The 21,080-nt window shown below is 38.0% G+C and overlaps 1 protein-coding gene across 6 annotated transcripts in view; it reads right to left on the bottom strand.

Annotated features, from left to right (window-relative positions):
* Positions 1 to 21,080, bottom strand: part of LOC308631461 (arf-GAP with SH3 domain, ANK repeat and PH domain-containing protein 1-like) — a 56,372-nt gene that overhangs the window by 5,530 nt on the left and 29,762 nt on the right. For 4 of the 6 annotated variants that reach the window (XM_081262694.1, XM_081262697.1, XM_081262698.1 and 1 more), the window contains 12 exons: positions 20,409 to 20,505; positions 18,203 to 18,301; positions 17,576 to 17,607; positions 17,407 to 17,479; positions 15,028 to 15,101; positions 13,512 to 13,605; positions 10,501 to 10,529; positions 10,337 to 10,415; positions 8,351 to 8,424; positions 6,891 to 6,984; positions 6,083 to 6,284; positions 2,248 to 5,541 (listed from right to left, as the gene is read on the bottom strand). In XM_081262694.1, coding sequence (XP_081118820.1) covers positions 2,248 to 5,541; positions 6,083 to 6,284; positions 6,891 to 6,984; positions 8,351 to 8,424; positions 10,337 to 10,415; positions 10,501 to 10,529; positions 13,512 to 13,605; positions 15,028 to 15,101; positions 17,407 to 17,479; positions 17,576 to 17,607; positions 18,203 to 18,301; positions 20,409 to 20,505 — 4,241 coding nt within the window. Of the gene's footprint in view, positions 1 to 1,586; positions 5,542 to 6,082; positions 6,285 to 6,890; positions 6,985 to 8,350; positions 8,425 to 10,336; positions 10,416 to 10,500; positions 10,530 to 13,511; positions 13,606 to 15,027; positions 15,102 to 17,406; positions 17,480 to 17,575; positions 17,608 to 18,202; positions 18,302 to 20,408; positions 20,506 to 21,080 lie in introns of those variants that run through there. The other 2 variants (XM_081262695.1, XM_081262696.1) reach the window with 2 other exon arrangements.

Consider the following 21,080-nt stretch of genomic DNA (forward strand, 5'->3'; position numbering starts at 1 on the left):
GATGGGACCTAATATTTAATCCAATAATGAAGAGTAATGTTCTTCAACAGATGAAGGGATAAAAAAAATATGTGTGTGTGCACACACACAATGGAATATAAGACATAACAAAAATAAATTTATGTCAACATATAGTCTACTGTCATGTATACCTAAAAACATAAAAAGTATATGTCCTTTCAATATAGAAATATGAACAAATTTATGAATGAGAATGAATTTGAATAAAAAATAATCTATTTTCATTTCATTTTTTAATGAATGTTAATGTTAGAAGTGTAGCCTAGTGTCTAGCTCAGCACTAGCACATCACACTAGTAACACAAAACCCTGAGTTTGATCCCCAAAATCAGCCTAAAAACTATAAATGTATAACATGTTTCAGGGCAGTGAAAAATGCCTCACTGGTGGAATACAAACTTTCTTGAGAGAAATTTAAAAATCCTGTAATCTTTTTAAAGTTTCCCAACTTTAACCAAATAACTCTATATTGAAATTTTTTTCAAAAGTAAACAGAAATATAGAAAGTTATTTTTTTTTCTTTTCTTCTCATCCCCAACTTTGGTACCAGGAATTGAATGCCCAGAAGCTAAATCCCTTAGCTACATCCCAAGGTCTTTTTCATTTTTTTTGTTGTTGTTGGAGACAGGGTCTCATTAATTTGCTTAGGACATTGCTGCTATGTTAATGAGAATTATTTTGAACTTTTTTTTTTGGGGGGGGGTCAACTGAGAATGTTTATTTAAAAGCAATTTTAAATATTAAAAAAGTAGAAATTAACACATACAGTACTGAAAAATGGTCACATTAAATACATGTGAAACGAAAAGTGTACTGATGTTTGATGGTAACATCCAGATGAGGATTCGGAAATTAACGAGTGGCACTATGGGATTCCTATACAACACGTTGAAGATCTAGGCAATACAAAAATAAATAGCAATTGCTGTTCAACAGTCAAACAGACACACACTACTTGCAGAACATTACTTTCTCCTCCGGGGAAAAAAAAGAACTAATTTGCTATTTTTTTTTTGGGGGGGGGAAGGTCCCATTCCTTCAAAATACTATATCATGTACAAAATGGCAGATCATGGCTCTTCACCGAGTTTAAGAATGAGATCAGATTTAAACTCAACAAGATTGCCAATGGTTTTTCTATCTAGTTTTCCTATGTCCCACAGTAAGCTGGATTAGAGAGAACTCAAATTCCTCATGGAAAACAAAACAAAACCAGAGAGGAGGAGGAGGAAAAAAAAAGGTCTGAAAAATGCATCTGTGAGAGTTTCTACAATAGGGGAAACAGAATAGACATCGCCTCCACATAACTCTAGAGACGGAGCTTGTGTGTGTATTTAAAATAACTAGTTTATTTTCAGATGAGTTGCAAATAGTCTGGCCACAATGAAGAACGGCTCTTTACTGCAACTTCAAATTGTGAATGAATGAGCTGGGACTCAGGGCAGCCTCAGATGCTGACTTCCTGTCCTGATACCAGTGTGGCTTAAATGCTGAGGCTGCTGGCACGGCCAGTCACATATCAGCACGTGGCCTGGTGCCTCCCTCACATTCTGGGTTAGGTGAACATTTGCTGAAGGAGTAACATATTTAACTGAGCACTTGTCTGTAATAAATACCAAAGTAGGTTTTTGTAGCTGTAAACTGTGTACACAGATAACTACAGGCTGGTCTGTCATGGAGCTAACTAGAAGTTTCACCTGGAGAACAGAACCCACCTCTTTGCTAATGCTGCATTTTCAGTAACAAGATTGAGAATACTGCACTGGAAGGAGCAGAGTCGACTCTAGGCCCTTCAATGGCTGCTGAACAGAAATCACTCTACTTTCAAAGCCAGCAATTCCTACACTCCTGGTTTTTTGTTGTAGTTGGTTTATTTTTTATTTTTATTTTTTATTTTTGCTTGCTTGTAAAACAGCACAGATAGAGAGAGATGTAAGTGCTAGGTGCCAGGGACGGCTTTGGCAAACCAGCAAGGCGCACCGGGCCCCGAGGCTACCCTCATACTGGCAAAGGCAGAAGACCACAGGATATTTACAATACATACTCTGTTCCCCTCCCGAGGTGGCCCTCGAGGAGTTTCCTATTCTGTAACAGCAGCTATACACACACTGTGCACAGGGTGGCATGGAAGCAGAAGTCTGGCATGGAGGATGGAGACAACCATAAGGTTCTGCTTTCTGCTAGTCGGACAGGATGTGAACAAAGGACACTGGAAAGACCCCCTACCTTTCAGGCTGTCCTTCGATGTGCCCAATCCACCACTCCTGATCCTCTTCCCCTGTGACAATAATCACTTCTCCCTCGATGAAGGTGAGCTCGTCGTCGTTGTCTGCCTGGCAGTCGTAAATGGTCTTCACGCGTCTCACTTTATTCTTCCCCGTGTTGATCTTTCTGGGTAGTGGTACAGGCGTCTCGGGCAGAGTGGGCGTGAGGTCACTGGAGTCCTCAGATGCCTGCTTCGGGACAGCGTCTCTGGACTGCATGTTTGGGGAGAGATCCCCGGGGTGTGACTTCTGTGTGACCTCGGAGGGCTGCTGAGACTTGGGCGAGATGTCACTCGTCTGAGACTTTGCCAGCAGGTCGCCCAGCTGGGGCTTGGGGGGCAGGTCCTTCATGTGCGGTTTGGGAGGTAAGTCTGAGAGCTGGGGCTTGGGTGGCAGGTCACCCAGCTGGGGCTTGGGGGGCAGTTCTCCAGGCTTAGGTGGCAAATCTCCAATTTGGGGCTTGGGGGCCAGTTCTGTGGGCTTTGGGGGCAGGTCTCCAGGTGGTGGCTTTTGTGGCAATTCTGCCAACTGTGAAGATTTCTGAAAAATCTCAGGCGGGATGTTGGCTTTGTCTAGGGAGAGATGATGGCTCGTTTCTGTTTTCCTTAGTGCCACTTTCTGAGGTAGTTTAGGAAGAACTCTTGGGCCAAGGGCAGTCTTTGCAGAACTGGTGCTGGATTGTTGAGACAGCCCCTCAAACTTGTTCGCGGTCTTACTTGAAGATGACGGACCCACATCGTTACCCCAAGGAATTGCGCCTTTGTTTGGGGGCCCGTGAGGTAGTGGGCTGGGAGGGTCGGACAGGGTTCTCTTGTGTCCGGGTGGTGGGGGAGGAGGCCTCTTCTTGGAAAGGGTGGAGCTGCCACTAGAGGTCTGGGTGCTTAGAGGGAGTGTTGAAGGTGGGCCAGTTGGACCTTTCCCGGCATTCCTAGGAGGCAGAGGTGGAGCCTCTGCAGTTGGTGACGTGGGCGAGTCTGTGCTCGTGGAGGCATAAATCTGGTTGGTAAAGGCCCCGGAGGAGAGCCGCTGCTTGTCCCGTGGGGTGCTGAAACCTGGCAGTGACAGCTTGTCCTGTGGGGAGATGCTGGAGGAGTGGCAGAAGCTCTGGGGTCTGGGCGAGCGCTCTTTCTTGATGGGGCTCGGTTTGTCATCCAGATCATCATCGCTTTCATCGATCTCCTCCTGTCGAAGGTTCCATTCGTACTCTACGTGGACGTGGGGATTGAACTTTCCAGATTTAGCCTGGGAAAGCAGATCTTCGCACTGGGAAGCTTTGAGTCTCTTTGCTATGTCCAAGGCAGTTTCTCCAGCTTGGTTAACGATGTCCACGGTGGGCTTGCTCCTCAGCAGCAGCTTCAGGCACTCAGGCTTGCCGTACATGCTGCAATAGTGCAGAACCGTATTTCCCAGGGACGTCTGCTTATCCAGGTTCCCACAGTTTTGTACAAGGAAGTCAACTAAATGGAGAGATGTCTGGTCTGCAGTTCGGACGGCAAGATGAAGGGCGGTCTCCCCGAGCTCCTGTCCAGGTTCCAGCAGTGGTTCCATGAGCTCCACCCCCTCTGCATAGACTTGAATGAGTGCAAGTAGATCCCTGGATTTGATGGCCTCCAGCAACTCACTCAGCTTAGCTGACGAGGAGGAGCAGGTCTTCCTTGAGAACCTGTGGCCGACGTACTTCGCAGTGATGTACTCTTTTCGTACAGTCATATCACTTGAAGGGGTAGGTTTTGGTGAGGGGCTGGGTAAATTTGCTTCCATAATATCATTAAAACTATTGTTTCCTACATTCTTGGCCAGCAAGAGTTCAGAAGTTCCTAATTTGTCTAATTCCAAAGATTGAATTCGAGAAATATGAACCCCCATTTCCCTATGGATGCCGGAACATTCTATACAGGTCAAAATACCCAAGTTGGTTGAAAGCCAGGTGGGTTCTGACGAGCCACAGTCACAGCACACGTCATTCCCGGGGAGCCGCTGGACCTCTTCAATGATGGCTTTCGTCAGATCTTCCAAGCTGTTCTCCCCTGTGCTCTGCTCGCCCCGGAAGGCCATGGTCAGGGCCTCCTCTTTGCTGTTGGTCAGCACCGATATCCACGCCACATAATCCTGCTCATCTTCTGCCTGAAAATGATACGTCCTATTATGTGAAATCAGGTCAAAAGACTTCTTGTCCTCGGCATTCGGTTTCACCTGGCAGGTAAGAAGGTTCAACTTGGCTGGCTGCCTATTGGAAGTTGCGTGTGAGATGGTCAGAATTCCATTCTTGACGGTGCACTTCCTCCTTTGCCACACTTTCCGGATCCCGTCACTCTTCTTCAGCAGGTAACCCTTCTTCTCACTGCCGTATTCCTTATTGCCCTGGAGCTGATGCATGCTGTACCCTCCTTGCCGGCTCTGGGAATCTTCTTTCTGATCAAGCTGAAGAGAGGATTTTATTAAATCTCGAAGTGCAGTGAGCTGTTTCTTTTCTTCATCCTGGGTCTGTTTTATATTATATAAATCAGCAGCCAGTTTTTCAATGTACTGTTTCAATTTATCAGCTGTTTTCAAGCCATCTTGGAAGAAATTGCACTGTACGTGATAATACTTTATAAGGTTCTGCAGCAGATCCACACCCTTTTTGGTCTTGATTTCATTGACTTTAATGAGATACTCACACATTTGGAGCTGAAACAGGCGCCTTTCCTTCTCCATTTCTTCGGCAATCTCAGCTCCTGTTATCTCGGTGCGGATCATCCCGTGCTGTTTTGCATGCTCTCTTTTTTCCTTTTCAATTTTTGTAAACTTTGTCTCATAATCTTTCCAGGCTTTGTCAAATGGCTTCTTGAGATCTCCTTTGACTCCCTTTAGGTCTCCTTTTAACAAGGAATCCAAGGTGAAGATCACATTGTGGCTCAGACCCTGGAGCAGATTTTCCAGCAGTGTGGACAGTTCCTTTGTAAGAGTAGAAAACTTGACAAAAGCGGTGCCAAGATCGGGGTTGTCTCGACTTAAAAAATTACTCCCAAACTTATCAAGAACTTGTGCATAGTTTTCTTCATTTTGTACATGGTCTTGACCAGAATTATATATTGCTTTTACAGATTTCTTCACTTTCTGCAAGGCTGTTCTATCTTGGTCTAGAGCCTCCTCCAGCAGCGTGACGGTGTTCCTGCAGTTGTGCAGCCGCGTGGTGAAGCTGGACGTGGTGGGCGAGTTGTAATCCTCGGTGGTCTCGGCGATGAACTCGGACACGGAGATCTGGTCCGGCATCCTGCCGGGGGGGGACGAGACACAAGCGGGGGCGGGGGGTGAGTCACGGTGCAGGCTCCCGGGGCTCATGAACGCCCCGCGCGCAGCCCTGCGCCCGGCCTGGCGCGCTCCCACCCTATTTTGAACTTTTGATCCTCCTATCTTTGTCTCCTAAGCTGCTGGAATTATAGGCACATGCCATGGTACCTGAGTAGGAAATGATTTTTTTATAAATGATATTTCTTGAAATATTAATTGTAATAAAAAGTTAAAAATATAAACAAATAACAATCCCAAATTATGCTGGTTAAATAAATAGATTACTAGCAGATGGAGTTCCACAGAGACATTAAAATTGTTATGGGAAAAATATGAACTTAGTTTTTAGAAGTAATCACGTTTAATAATATGCTATCATATTTGTAAGAATTTATAATTTATTCACGTTTTCTCCTTTGCAAAGTGCTAACAGATGAGGCAGTAGTTACAAAAAAAATTTCCTTCTTATTTTACTGGATTAAAGGAAAAGATTCCACTCCTTCTTTTGATCTAGGATATAATACCTCAAATTGTGGAGTTGTTGTTTCACTTCTATATTTTCTTGCTTAAACTCTGATACCCTCTTTTTTAGCTCATGAATCTCATTTTCCAGTTGTGCATTTTTTTCAAAATGTAGTGAACACTGTGTGCAGTGACTTTTTTTGCTTTTTATTATTCTTTGAAGTGATAGAACTGCTTTCTGGATTTTCGATAGGCTAACAGAATCTGTCAGAAAAAAGAAGATAGAAATAAAATATGTGACTAATTTAAATATATGAATGCTGTATATTTCACATGCATTATTTATACACTAAAACAATGAGTGCATAAAACACGTGACACAATATGCTGAACTCTGAAGATATAGCAAATGAGATTAGACCCCTATTGTTCTTTAGCTTAAAATCTAATGGAGAAGACAGACACAAAAAAAGATCATTATAATTTTAGACAGATGATATTAGAAAAGAGGTTTGTGATCTAATACATATATCTGATCTTTAGAAAAGATTCCCTGAGGAAAATAAAAATACACTGAGAAATGAACAGAAAGCAGGTAGAATGTGAAGAACATTATTCTTTCCAACATAAAAATTCAAGTTTTTCAACTCCCCTGTGCTCTATACTTGTCTTGTACAGAAACTAAGAGGGACACTCCCACTATAACCTGCTGCTGGACTTTGGTCTTGAGAGAGACAACTCTTTATCTTTCTTGCTTTTTCTTTATTCCCTGTTTACTAGGTTCATTTCTCCCAGTATTAGAATACATCAGCACTCATGTTATAAATCAATATTCTATCCAAAGAACTGTGTAGAATATGTTGTTCTTACCATGGACATGTCCATCTTCTTTCTCTTTTGCTTTATGATGTTTCTCTCCAGATGAGTGAGAAACACGCATCTGTGGATGATCCTCAGAATATACCTGTAAAATAAAGGACCCCAATGAGCTGCATGAAGACTTCACTATCACTCTTTTAGACATCACCCAAATTTTGGTCTTGAAAGCAGCTAACTAACATGTAGATAACTACAGACTGAGCAGTCATACTTTCCATAGGGTGTCTTAGCATTGTGCTCCAGATGAAGCTGAACACTTATCTTCCAATGGCTCCTGATTTGGTAAAAGCAGGGTGGATGTCATAGAAAAGGCATTCCTTGACAACGTGCTAACAAAGGTGTACACACCCCAAAGGATGGGAGGAATGATATTCATTGTAACTCATCCGACTTTGCATTCACCATCAAATGTGAGAAGGCTTTCAAGTCTTATTTTAAAGAATTTTGAGGAGTATGTTTCATATTAAATAGGATTACACTTTTTAAACAATGAACTAACAAAGTTTTTGTTTGAAAATATGAGACTTAGGTGTTCAGTTGGGGATCTGACACTGAGATATGGCCCCTGCCCAGGATACACCCCAAAGGGAAAACTGTAAACCCAAGGACCTACATATGCCAGCCAAATAAAATAAATCTAGATGTGTGCTAAATCTCACACCAGGAATGTTGGCAATGTGAGAAAAAAGATGAGATAGCATCTCTAAATTCCATCATTCCCCCATTAATGCACACAAATACATTTCTTTAATATACTAAGACATTTTGATAAAATTATTCAACATATTGACTGAATTTTCTGCAAGGATGAGAAACAAAATGAAAAGGTCACCACAGAAAAATTGTTTAATACATGTAAGAAGACAGAAATTTCATCAACATACTGTATACACAACCAGAGATATAAAAAATTGTGCTATATATGTGTAGTAAGAATTATAATGCATTCTGCTGTCATTTATTTTTTAAAAAATCAATAAAAATAAACAAAAAATAACAAATAAACATTAACCAGGATGTAAAGTTAATATATTTCAACTTGTAGCAAATAACTACTGATTTTCACTAGAATTTTGAGCCTGTGACAACATCACCCTTTCACATGAATGCAGTCAGTGACCATTACCATTCATAACCCAGGTGGTTATTCGTCAGTCTCAAATTTAGTCTCAACTTTTTATTTTTCAAAATGTTTATGCAAGTGGAAGCACAAGCAACATTTAGAATTGTTTTGCCTCCATTACATAGTAAATTTAGCTATAAGTTGACAGGACTACTAATGCTATTTTCAGATTCTAACCAGTTCAGAGTGGTTTTAGATGTAATTAGTAATATATAATGCCTGGATTCCAAAAGACTATTTAAAAGGTATTTTCATTTGGCCTCCTTTACTTTCCTCAAGAAAGAAAAACAAGAAGAAACAGGAAGAAATGCTTTATATGTTGACATACCTGAGACTGGGTACATTGAGCGTCATCAAAACTTTTGTCCTCTTCTTCTGAAGTCATGTCAAAATGGGTCTCTGCTGATAAATGAATACATTTACTCACATTCCTTAGAACTGCATTAGAAAGCGTGAACATCAATCCAAATAGAAAAGGATAATTGTAACACCAAAACAACTTAATATTCCCAAATATGATTTCCAATTAAGTTTAATATTTGGTGAATAATTACTGGTTTCAACTTTCCACAGTTTTTCTTTTTTCTTTCTCTTTCTTTGTGTATACACCTTGGGAGTAGACCCACAAACTTATGCGTTCTTGTCAAATACTCTACCATTTAGTTCTATCCCATGGCCACTTTAATTGGCAACTGGAGTCCTCTGAGTGGACTGAATACAGCCATCCTTCAAGGCTTGGACTTCCAAGTAGTTGTGAATGAAGATGTACCCATTTGCACCCAACAAACATTGAGTTCTCAGGGAGTATTTTTTCTTGATCCAAATCCTCAACACACATCTTATAGACATGACAGGATACAAGGTTCAGTGCAAACCATATTGCCAAGATTTGTCTACTCAAGATCAATGAAATTTGCTAAGAAACAAGCTTGAAAATACACATGGAAAGAAGGGCTGGTTCTGGGAAAATGTTAGTATAGAGTAAGCTGCATTCTAAGCGGCACTATTGCATGGAGACCAAAGAGTGGGTGAAGAGCTTCTCAGCAAAGTGAGTGAAAGAGGGATTTTATTCAAATCCCTAAAATTTCTGAACACTGAAAAAGTCCAGAGATTCAGGAATCTGTGTACCATAAACAAAAAAAGCCTACAACCTGCATGCAGATCTGCCTCAGACAAAGGGGGAGAGAGAAGAGGAAGTTGCATTCTAAGTTGTACCACGATGTGCCCTGCTAAGGAGAAACCTGAGATCAAAAATATTGCTTACAGAGTCAGAGTCACATCTACGGGGTAAAAATGGGAGTTCATAACCCACTTGAATCAAAGTGTGAAATAGGATATATCAAGAACTATGTAATGTTTTGAACAACCAATTAAAAAAAATATTGCTTAAACTGATCTGACCAAAAGGTGCACTATGCACTGGTGCTTAAAAAGCATGCTCTTCTCTCAATGGGTGATGGGAGTGCTGAAGCCATAGCCATCCTCGGAAAGACTGCAACAGTAATTTCTTTGATTCAGTTCCTCTAAACAACACACACACACACACACACACACACACACACACACGCACATGAGGATCCTGGAAGTGCCTATCAAGGGACCTAGGTTGTGCCTGATGGAAGGAAGAAAAAACTGGTGCAGGCTAGACTATACCCATGTGACTCCGGTGAGAAGGGCAAAGGGGAACCTATGTGTCTGGAAGCTAATGTGACCAGCTGAAGTGTCAGAGAAAATGACCTAAGAAGGCAGAGAAGATGTGCCCCCAGGGATGGTGTTTTTTCTGGCTACTCACCCCTCAAAAAGACAGGTGAGAGGTGAGTAGCCAGAGAGCAGGAGATGGTGAGAGCATGAAATTCTGTAGGCCCACACAGAGAAAAGTATGAAATAGGTCAGGATTTGTCTCAGAATAAAGGGATAGGTGAGGCCTAATGCCAGAGGACAGTTGAGGCAGAGGAAAGGTATAAAGATACAGAATGAGGCTTGGCTCATGTCGGGAAATATTTCTAAGAAATTTCAGAAGGTTGACCTTTCACATTCTAAAGAGATGCTTATGGTGACATCTGCATGGTAGCTAGTTCACTCCAAAGGCTGGAAATAGGGAGAATGTAATAGTATGATATGTAGGGGAAACAATTCAGAATTGAGGGGATATTCCCAGAAACACAGAGGAGAGATCATTTTCTGTGACTACTGATGACATTGTGAGGAAAATCCTCCCACCTCTTTGGGAAAACCACCTTACATGTGGGAACACTGGTAGCATTTCAAGTGTTTTAACATTGTGTCCCCTGGAGTGTTGTAATGCAAAACTTACCCAATTTGACTGTCTTTTCTTTCACCTTGCCTAATCCTTTCCGTGGAAGCGCCTCTTTTATTGTGATGGGATCAGTGCGCTTAGAAAGAAGATAGTACATAAAGAGTGTATTTTTCATTGACTACAAAGTTAATAATTTAGAATAAATATAGAAATTTAATTACCTTTCTGAAATCAGATGAATCCCTAGAGGCTGAAAAACAAAAGGGGTATATAATCAAGCAAAGTTGAAGAGGACAAAACAACTCATGCATTACAGATGCCTCCACATACATCTGAGGTCCATGGTTCAGCTGTGCTAAAAATTATGCTATCTCCTGGGTTTCTGTGCTGGCTGGTTTGGCTGACAACAATCATGTGAGTAAAGGAATTTTGTGAATAGGTTTTGTGAAACATGCTGTTCATTTCACAAACCTGAGATTATCTGTCCAATGACCATAAATAAAACAGACAAGGAAACATATACCAATGCAAAGATACAGATTGATGGAGAATCCAACAATCCTCTAGTGGAGAAGCAAAGAAGGTCCCTAAGAGATTCAATGGCAAAGGTGAAGTCAAAACAAAAACAAGCCATAGAACCTATCTTACTGAAATACTATTGAAAAGATTTAATCTTTATAATTTTAAGTATGTAGATATTTACTGCATTTGTCCTTTCATTTTTGTTTAGTAAGGCCAAAGCTGTGTTCAGATCCCAGGGAAACGTTAGGTTCATTTCTCAACAAAGATATCTGAAGGAGTCAGTTGATATACATATTTTGACACTGAAAGCTATGACATCTATTATTTGTTTCTTATATTCAGGTGGGATGCTGGTTCCTCTTGTGCATCCTCTATTCCTGTATTCTCTGGTTTAAACAGATTAGATTTTCATGATCCCCTTGTGTGAGAACAGATAGTTTCTACATCTAAGAAATAAAGGTTAATTGGTTTAAACTTTTGAGACATAAAAATTTAAAGGGAAAGTTGAAATGGAAGAGCACAGCTTTATCTGATAACAATAATATATTATTACACACACAAACACACGCATATATGACAAAGATTTTGGGTATTCAAAGAGTAAACTGTATAAAGAGTTCTGTTTGCAAATGAGTTTGGTTTGGTATGACTTGCCAGTGTTTTAAGTGTATTCACAAAAGGCCAGGCCTATCAAAAAATTATAATTAGCTTTTGAAGGATGAGGATGTAGCTCAGTAATGAAGTGAATTTCTAGAATGCCCATGATCAAAATTTTATTTTTAGGCAAATAGGAAAGAAATACAGAAAGTAATTATGTAAGGAAAAAAGAGAGGGAGGTAAGGGAGTAGAAAGAAAAGAAGGATGGAAGGAAGGAAAGAAGGAAGGAAGGAAGGAAGGAGGGAAGGAAGGAAGGAAGGAAGGGAGGAAAGAAGAGAAAGAGTAGAGCTGTCATTAAAAATCACGAATGATTCTGAAATGTAATTTTGCTCCTCAGAATGACTCAATTTAAACCACAGCAAGCAGTATGTATGATAGGTATGGAGAAAAGATGGTCATGGCTGGAATCTTTCCCCAACTTACAAGCCCCTCATGATTCAAATGATGGACAAGTTACAGTCTCTCACATATTGTGGAAAGATAGATGTACTGATAGCCCCTGAATTGCATGCTCTCAGTTTCCCCTTCATTCCCTCCAAGATTCCCCAGCTAACTTATTTTGTTTCTTCCACATTTCTCCTTCCCAGGAACTTTTCAAAAGCAACATCTTGATCTCTGGTCTTGATTCTTTATATTTTCCATTTTGTCTATGAATTATCCCCACTCTTTCTTTTTCTTTTTTTTTAGTTGTAGATGGACACAATGTCTTTATTCATTTATTTATTTATTTATATGTGTTGCTGAGGATAAACCAGTGCCTCAGGCATTCAAGGCAAGCACTCTATCACTGAGCTACAACCCAAGTACACCACTCTTTCTTAATTCCCAATTTAAGGATTAGACCTAAGAAATATAAATTCTATACTTTGAGTTCTTATCACTTGCCAAGAGACAAGATCAGAATAAAAACTAGATGTATGAAATAACTTTATTACATTTGATGTTCCAGTGGCTCTGCATTTAGTTTTGCTAAAAGGAAATCCTCTCCTGACCTCTTTACGTGGTGGCCGGCAGATAGTGATCATTGGAATCACCTTACATGGAAGAAAACATAGATGTGCAGGCCAGGTAAGTCAGAGTATACATTTTGAATAGGGATCCCCACAGATGATCTATTAGAGTCTGAGAGTCTGGGTCTGCACTTAGTCTGCTTCTCATTTCCCTGCCTTCAAATGCCTTACAATAATAGAGCCAGTTTTCCACCCAATGATGTTCCCAAACCTGAATGATGAGAAGAAGTCCTTTCTCCTTCATTTGCTCACTGTATTCTCTCTGCTTTTCTCAAGTGTCTATTCTTCCTTCTCCTTTCCAAATTGTCCAAAGAATATTTTAAAAACCTATGAATTTAGGTATCAGTCCATAACAATTTGCACATTTTTCCACTTCCCATACTTCTGTTTCTGCCATCTGTGCTTCATCCCAGGTAGTGGCGAGAATGTCTATGATATAGGTATTTTTATTTTTTATTTGTTTTAATTACAATATTGTTTTATATAAATTTGTGACCAGACACATGGATTTATGAACATTTCACTTAAAAAGAAAAAAAAACTTCCTTTCTTCATGATCAGTTCTTCACACGTCAATTCCTTTCTAATGACAACTCAGAAATGAGTGGTGAGAAAAAATATTCACACCTTGAGTCATTTGCACAACTGGAAACTCCCATTTTCCTTCCACATTTTGAACAGGTGGTCTTTCTATTCTGGTACATGACTGAAATTTATCAGCCTTCATGGCTTCTTTTTCCTTCATTTACTCACTGCACTCACTCTCTCTGCCTTTCCCAATGTGTATTCACCCTTATCCTCTCTATTTTACATTTTCCAACTCCCCTATGATCTATGCATGTCTTGTATAGAAACTAAGAGGGACACTCCCTCTATAACCTGCTGCTGGACTTTGGTCTTAAGAGAGACAACTCATTATCTTTCTCACTTTTTCATTATTACCTGTTTACTAGGTTCATTTTTCCAAGTATTAGAATAAATCAGCACTCAAGTTAGAAATCAATATTCTGTCCAAAGAACCGTGTAGAGTATGTAGTTCTTACCATGGACATGTTCATCTGCTTTCTCTTTTGCTATATAATGTTTCTCTCCAGATGAGTGAGAAATGCACATCTGTGGACCACCCTCAGAAAATACCTGCAAAATAAAGGACCCCAATGAGCTACATGAAAACTTCACTATCACTCTTTTAGACATCACCCAAATTTTGGACTTGAAAGCAGCTAACTAAAATGTAGATAAGTACAGTCATATTTTCCACAGGGCAACCTAGAATTTGTGCTTCAGATGAAGCTGAACTCTTGTCTTCCAATGGCTCCTGATTTGGTAAAAGCAGGATGGAATCATAGAAAAGGTATTCCCTGAAAATTTAATAACATAAATGCATGTATTCTAAGAGTGTAAACAACTATATATCACAACCCCACAAGATGAGAATGCATTAAATACTTAATTAAACATTCTTGAGAAATATAATTCATATTATGTTGCAATACATGCTTTAAATATCAGACTTATGAGACTCAGTGTGATAAGAGATTTGGAATTATGTGATATTGAGCAGGAATAAGACTGTATTGGACTTGCCTCATTTTGGTCATCACAGTCTCACAGGATCTAAAGAGCTTATAGTAAGTGTTTCACTGTGAGATAATCCAGTTTAATAAAATGACAAAGTAGGGTGAAGAAATGTTCCTATGGTACTGTTAGAAAGCAACACACAGGATCTGGGTAGAGTAAACAACATGTTCCTCTGAGAGAGAACTAAAAAGTACACCAATGAAGAAAAATGACGGCACAAAAATGTACAGCACTTCCTGACTATTTTTCAGAGCTTGAGTCATATTGGCTCCTGTGTGCATTCTGGATAAAAAAAGAGCAGCTATGGAAAAAAGAAAACCTGGAGAGGCACCGTAGAGAGCCTCAGACCAAATGAAACCTAGAATTTTGGCTTTTAGAATAGTAAATAAATTCAAGGATTTCACCAGCCATCCATGGGCTGGATGTGTGAGCTATGCACATTTGAGTGTATGAGAAAAACTAGTCTGAAATTACTGTCTGATTAGGATCTGCATGTATGTGTGTCTTTTCACTCACTCTGCCTGTGACACCCACAGAGCACCTGAGATGGGTGTGATTTTCCATGTTTATATGTAACTAAAACTGAGCCACTGGGAAGGACCACCTTTTACCATAAATATACTCAATGACCATCACCACTATATATGTTCATTAATTAAAATGGTTATTAGCAAAACCACTAATTTTAACTTCTTCATCATTTTCAGGGGTTAAAAAAACAGAAACCCAAATAATATTCAGAAAAAAAATCTGCCCGAATCACAAGGATAATATTTATCTACATGTTATCCTGAATTTCAATGCTATTTTCAGATTCATAACCAGTTAAATTCTATTAGGTTCCAATATTAAATTATCATCTTTATATTTCAAACCACTGTTATGAAAGGTAATCAAATTTGCCCATATTGACTTTCTTAAAACAAGGAATACAGTAAGAAATCAGAAGTTTTAAAAAATATATCTGAGTGAACACACCTGTGGCTGCTTATTTTTGGTGTCATCAAGACCTTCCTCCTCTTCTTCAGATGATGAGAACCAAAGTGGTTCAGCTGAAAAATGTATGTAGATTTACGTAAACAACTTAGAACATTTAGAGAGAATGATAGTCTGCCAAAAATAAAAAGTAATAATAAGCTTGAATTTTAGGTGCTATTACCTCTTTAACTGTTTATTGGTGGGGTATACTTGTGTGTACTCAGTGATTTAACCCTAGAACATTGCAACATTGGCAAGAGCTCTGCCAGAGTTGTATATTTGTTTATTTTTGGAAACTGGGTCTCTCTAAAGTGTTTGTTTTGGCCTGAGACTGCCATGCTCTTGTCTCAGTCTCCCAATAGCTGTGTTTAGAGGTGATCCACTGTACCCAGCAGAGAATTTTTTTTCAGGGAATGTTTTTAGTGGTATAAAACTTCAACCGTCTACCTGAGGAGACACTATGTATCACCAGGTTTAAGAAACCAGAATATCTCAAAGGTATATCCACTCAAGATGAATGAAAATTTGCCAGAATTAAATTTTAAAAACACTATAGAAATGTGGGGATACACACAATTTGGTATTCTCTTCCCCGTAACAGTAACTTTTAAAAACAACTATTCATCAGTAGTCATTTCCACAGTGACTTAGACTCTACTGTTATCAATGAACATCTTGCATATGTAATATTTTTCTACATTACTCTAAAAAAATGTGTTCTTCTGTAAGACTTAGTCTGTTCAGTCCTGCATGATTATCAATCTCCTTGTCATAAACTGCTTTTTACCCCCTTGAGGTGTCTCAGCATTTCAGCCACTGTTCAACTGGATACCTACCAGTTGACTTGTAAATTACTCCTTCCCCTGTCTAGCCCTTCGGCTCCTGAACTTGAGAAGACCTCTTTTATATCACCTTAGCATCAACAGTTTATTTGAACCAAGAATTATTATGTTCCCTATGAGAACAGAGTAAAAAGGTGCAGGAATAATGGCTTTCCTAGAGCTAGGATTCAGCAGAGACTAAAGGAATGAGGTTACCAGTAAGAGGCAGAAAATGGGGGAAGCTTAAAAGGCTGTAGCTAGACACAGAGTGAAGCATTAAATGGGTCAGTATTTGTCTGAAAATATAGGGATTGGTGAGGAGCCATCAAGATGACAGTAAAATTAAGGGAAAGGATAAAGTGTTAGGCTGAACGCATGAAAGATTTCTGGGTAATTTTAAAAGCTGGCCTTTTATCTTCTAGAGAGGTTCATAGTCACATTTGCGTTGTAGCTAGATGGCTCCAAATGCTGAAGATAGGATGAGTGTGGAGAGCATATGCATGAGCAGAAATGAATAAGAAGGTGGCAGGAGTGCCAAATAGAGGGAAGCAGGCCAGAATGGAAAAAATGTTCCATGAAAAATAGAGGATATATCATTTTCTGGGACCAGTGTAGAATGAAGTTCCATTAAGTAATAAAGGACAATGCTGGGTCTCTGGAATAAGAGGCTCTGTACTGTTACACAAGGTTTCAAATGACATGTAGAATAAAACACACCAACTGTTTAAGTTCTTTGGGTTTACCATGTAATATTTGAATTTCTCATTTTTGTATGTTACGGGACTCATTTTAGTGCTTGGGGGTCAGTTTTCTGAATCTTGGATTTACCCAACCTTCCAATGAATAAGAGAAAAAGCTTTGCGGCAGAGCCACTGCTTAGCATGCCAAAGTATCCGTGTTCAGTCCCCACCATTGAAAAGTAAACTAAAAACAAAAGCAAACAAAAAAAGAAAGAAAAGCATGAAGAGGGAATATATAAAGTGGTTTGTGTAAGTATTTTTGAATTTACAACTCTGGGTCAATAAAAATCATAAAAGAGTAATTTCCTAAAAATACTCTATTAGTTTTATAGAAAATGAATAATATAAAGAATACACAATAATACTTTGTATGGTTTAATACAGAGATAATCACAACTGATGAAGGACATAGAATCCACAGCTGCATAAAGTACAACACGGGTTCAATGTGATTATTCAATAAAGTGGGTATTATATTAGAATTGAAATTAAATTTTGATTGGGTCTTGTTTCACACACTATACTTAATCTCTGGGTTCAGACACATATTTTTATGTTCATCTCCCAAGATTTGGAAATTATTGGCAGCTATGCAATAAGTTTTTATAAAATTTTGGAGGAAAATAGAGCCTCATAATTCACCTAACAGGTATAAGAATTCCGGGAAATTTAATTTTAAAAATGTCTGAGATAAAGATTTTTTTAGAAATCATTTTGTTGTGACTTTAAAGATATAATTTTAAACTTGTATGCCAATATAGACACTGGAATGTGTATGTATGTGTGTATGTATGTATATGTATATATATTTTTTTTACCTGATTTGCATACCCTTTCTTCTGTTGTCCCCACTGTATTCTTTTGAAGAAAATACCTCCTGTCTAAGATAGGCTGTATGGGTTTGGAAAGTAGATATTAAATACGTGTTGTACATTTTATACTATACACAGTTAATAATTCAAGATAAACATAGAAGTTTATAATTACCTGCACAACAGGATGTGTGAAATTCTGAAATACTGAAAAGCAAAAGGGATACACAATCCACAAAACATGAATATGACAAAATCACCCACACCTTCCTGCTGAATTGACATGGAGTCAAGTTCGAAGGGTTAGCTTTGATAAATAATATTTTAACATTTGGACTTCTGTGTTTGCTGGTTTTTGTTGAGTACAGCAGCATGATTCAAATATATTGAAGAAAAACATCCAATATTAGTTTAATTAAGCAAAGAGTTAAGTTTTCAAAAGTGAGATTACATTTCCAATTACCACAAATATAATAGGGAATGCACACATACCAAGTAAAGGTGCGGATTGATTGAGGGAATGGGAATATCTAATCAGAGGAGCAAAGGAGAAACTTTGGGGCATAAATATATAAAATAAACAAAATAATTTAACAGCAGGTATGTTTAATGTAGCCTCTCACAATCATTTCATTAACTTTATTACAGGTATGTATATCCTGTTCCTCCATTGGTCCTACAATGTAGTAAGTCCAAAGTGTGATAACCATCAAGTGGAAAGTATAATTCATTTGCATTGAGGAAAGTTCTGAGAAATGATCAGCTTTGGTATACATTTATTATAATAATCATTTTTCCATACCCATGGAGGACAGTGCTATATCTTCTTTTACTGTATCCTCTGGTCTGACCCACTCAAAGTTTCTTGATTCATTCATTTGAGAAGACATAGGAACTGTATCTAATAAATAATTTTTAATAAGCATAAAATATTAATATATGGTAATCCAAAGGGGAAAAGTGAACTGAAATGCAAAAGAATTATCAGACATGAAAAACCTTTTATATTTCAAATTCATTAGCATATATACAAAAAATAACAGCTTTGGTATTCAACAAATTAACCTAAAGAGTCTGCTGTTTACAAAATGAGCCTTGTTTGATATAACTTCTTAGACTTTCAAAGATTTTCATAAAATATCTGTCATATCAAAATACTAGCTATTTAGAGAAAAGGACTTGGCAGAGTAATTGAGTGCATTCCTAGCATGCCCAAAGCCATGGTTTCATTAAAGAAAAAAACTAATTGTCGTTTTAAATGCCCCATGTTTCTTAAATGCTATGTTTCTGATCTCAAATACTGATATAAATACATCCCTATACTTGGTAGTTATGGAGCAAAGGAATTAAAGTGGCTGGTTGCCCCAATTCTAACAGTTTCCCCTGCTTAAAACCATCTCTGGACCAGTAACTCTCACTTTTGTTTGAAGGCAAATATAGTGAAACCAGCTGAAATGCATTACCTCAGTCTCCTTAATTATTACCTTCAAAATTACCTAGCTAATTTTATTCCCTCCTCACTAACCCCTCCCTTTGATTTTCAAAAGCTATCTCTAGACCTGTAGTCTTGATTCTTTTTTTTTGTTGTTGTTGTTGTTTAGATTATTCCCACTACTTTTTCTTCCCAATGCAGTAACTGTATCTTAAAAATACAATTTTTAGGAGCTGGGTTTTGGCTCAGTCTTAGGGCGCTTGTCTAACACATGTGAAGTACTGGGTTGAATCCTCAGCACTATATAAAATAAATAATATAAAGGTATTGTGTCAATTTACAACTCAAAAAATCTTTAAAAAAATACAATTTGGGGGCTTGGGTTATGGCTCAGCGGTAGAGTGCTTGCCTTGCATGTGCAAGGCTCTGGGTTCCATCCTCAGCACCACATAAAAATAAATAAATAAATAAATAAATAAATAAATAAATAAATAAATAAATAAATAAATAAATAAAGTTATTGTGTACAACTACAAAAAATATTTTAAAAAATACAATTTCTATGTTTCATCCATTTGTTCTTCCCCTTTGCCAACAGACATAATCAAAAACAAAGCAAGATTTATGCTCTAATTTAATATAGTTATGCCATGAACTAAGACACAATGGCTCTTAATTTAGATTTTCTAAAGGGCAATTCATTCAACTGCTCTTGCAAATCAGAATGTAGTCTGTGGATCAAGGAGCATTGGAAGCATCTTTGAATGTATTCAGGATGTAGAACCAAAGACCTGCTGAGTCAGAACATACATTTTGTACATGGTCCCCAACATATGATTCAATAAAATTTGAGAGTTCTTATGCATGCTTAATCTTCTACCAATTCCTCTAACTTAACAGGCCTATTTGATGTTTCTTTTTGCTTTGTTATTTTGTTATTGGTACTGGGGATTGAACCCATGGGTGTCTAACTACTGAGCAACATCCACATCCCTTTTTATATTTTATTTAGAGAAAGGGTTTTGCTGAATATCTGAGGGCCTCATTCAGTTACTGAGCTGGCTTTAAAATAAAAATTATTTCTCCGTCTTCAGCCTCCAGAGCCACTGGGAATATAGGCATGCACCATGTGCCTGGCCATTTATTTCACCTATTTAAAATTCTCCCTATTTTGTACTCTAATTTGTAGATGTATCAGAAGTCATAATCTTTCCAAGGAATGTTTTATCAGGCCATCATCAATGTGCATCTGCTTATTTTTTCTTTTTCTTTCTTTCTTTCTTTTTTTTTTTTTTTTTGGTTGTTGTTGTCTATAGTCTTTTCTCATTCTTCATTTCCGAATTCTTCTCTCCCCTTTCTTATGTCCCAACTTTCCTCTAATTTCAGCAGGTCTGGCACTAATAACTCAGCTCCTCTAGGACCACTCCAACTTACCCTGTGGTTGCAACTTGATAAGACACACTATTTCAACTCCCATACTATTTATTATTTTCATTTCTTCCACTATTAAATCATACTAGTGCTCATGTTTTAAACATGCATTATATCCAATGATTTTATAATGAGTGGTTCTTACCTTCTGTATGTCCATTTATACCATCTTTTTCTCTTTGATGTGCATCACCAAATGAATGACCAACACTATTCTGAGGAAGAATCTGAGCGAGAGTTGTCTGGTAAAATTAAACAACTAATGAATTATATGAAGATTGCCTAATCAGTATTCTAAGGAGACACTTAATTTTCCAGATTTGAAATAAATTAGATTTAAAAACTAGAGAAGTATACATTAAAAATTGAAATATTTTATATCACAGTGTTATATATACTCTGCAAATCAGCCAAATATTATATTCATTTGTCTACTAACTCTATAAAACCAGGATAGAAGGACAATAGAGAACTATCAACACGAGGGCTAGGTTTGTGGATCATATATATATGAGATAATGGTGTTCATTATAACTTATACAGAAATGCATATATTTAGACAAATCTTACTGCCCAGTACATTTTCTAACCCTTCCAATATCTCTCCACTAATCTACCAAAAGCAGTTGTATGAGGACAGTTTATACTAAGGGCTACCTCCATTTGAAAATCTAAGATATTTCAATTTAAAAACCTCATAATGCATCCCAGGGTCTAAGAAAAACCTCAGTAAATGAATTCTAAAACCAATACAAGAAAAGAATTAATTAAAGTCAGAGCCAAAATTATAAAATAGATAATTTTTTTTTAAAAACAT

This window comes from Spermophilus citellus (genome assembly GCF_964194105.1).
Source record: "Spermophilus citellus genome assembly, chromosome: 12".
Lineage (NCBI taxonomy): Eukaryota > Metazoa > Chordata > Mammalia > Rodentia > Sciuridae > Spermophilus > Spermophilus citellus.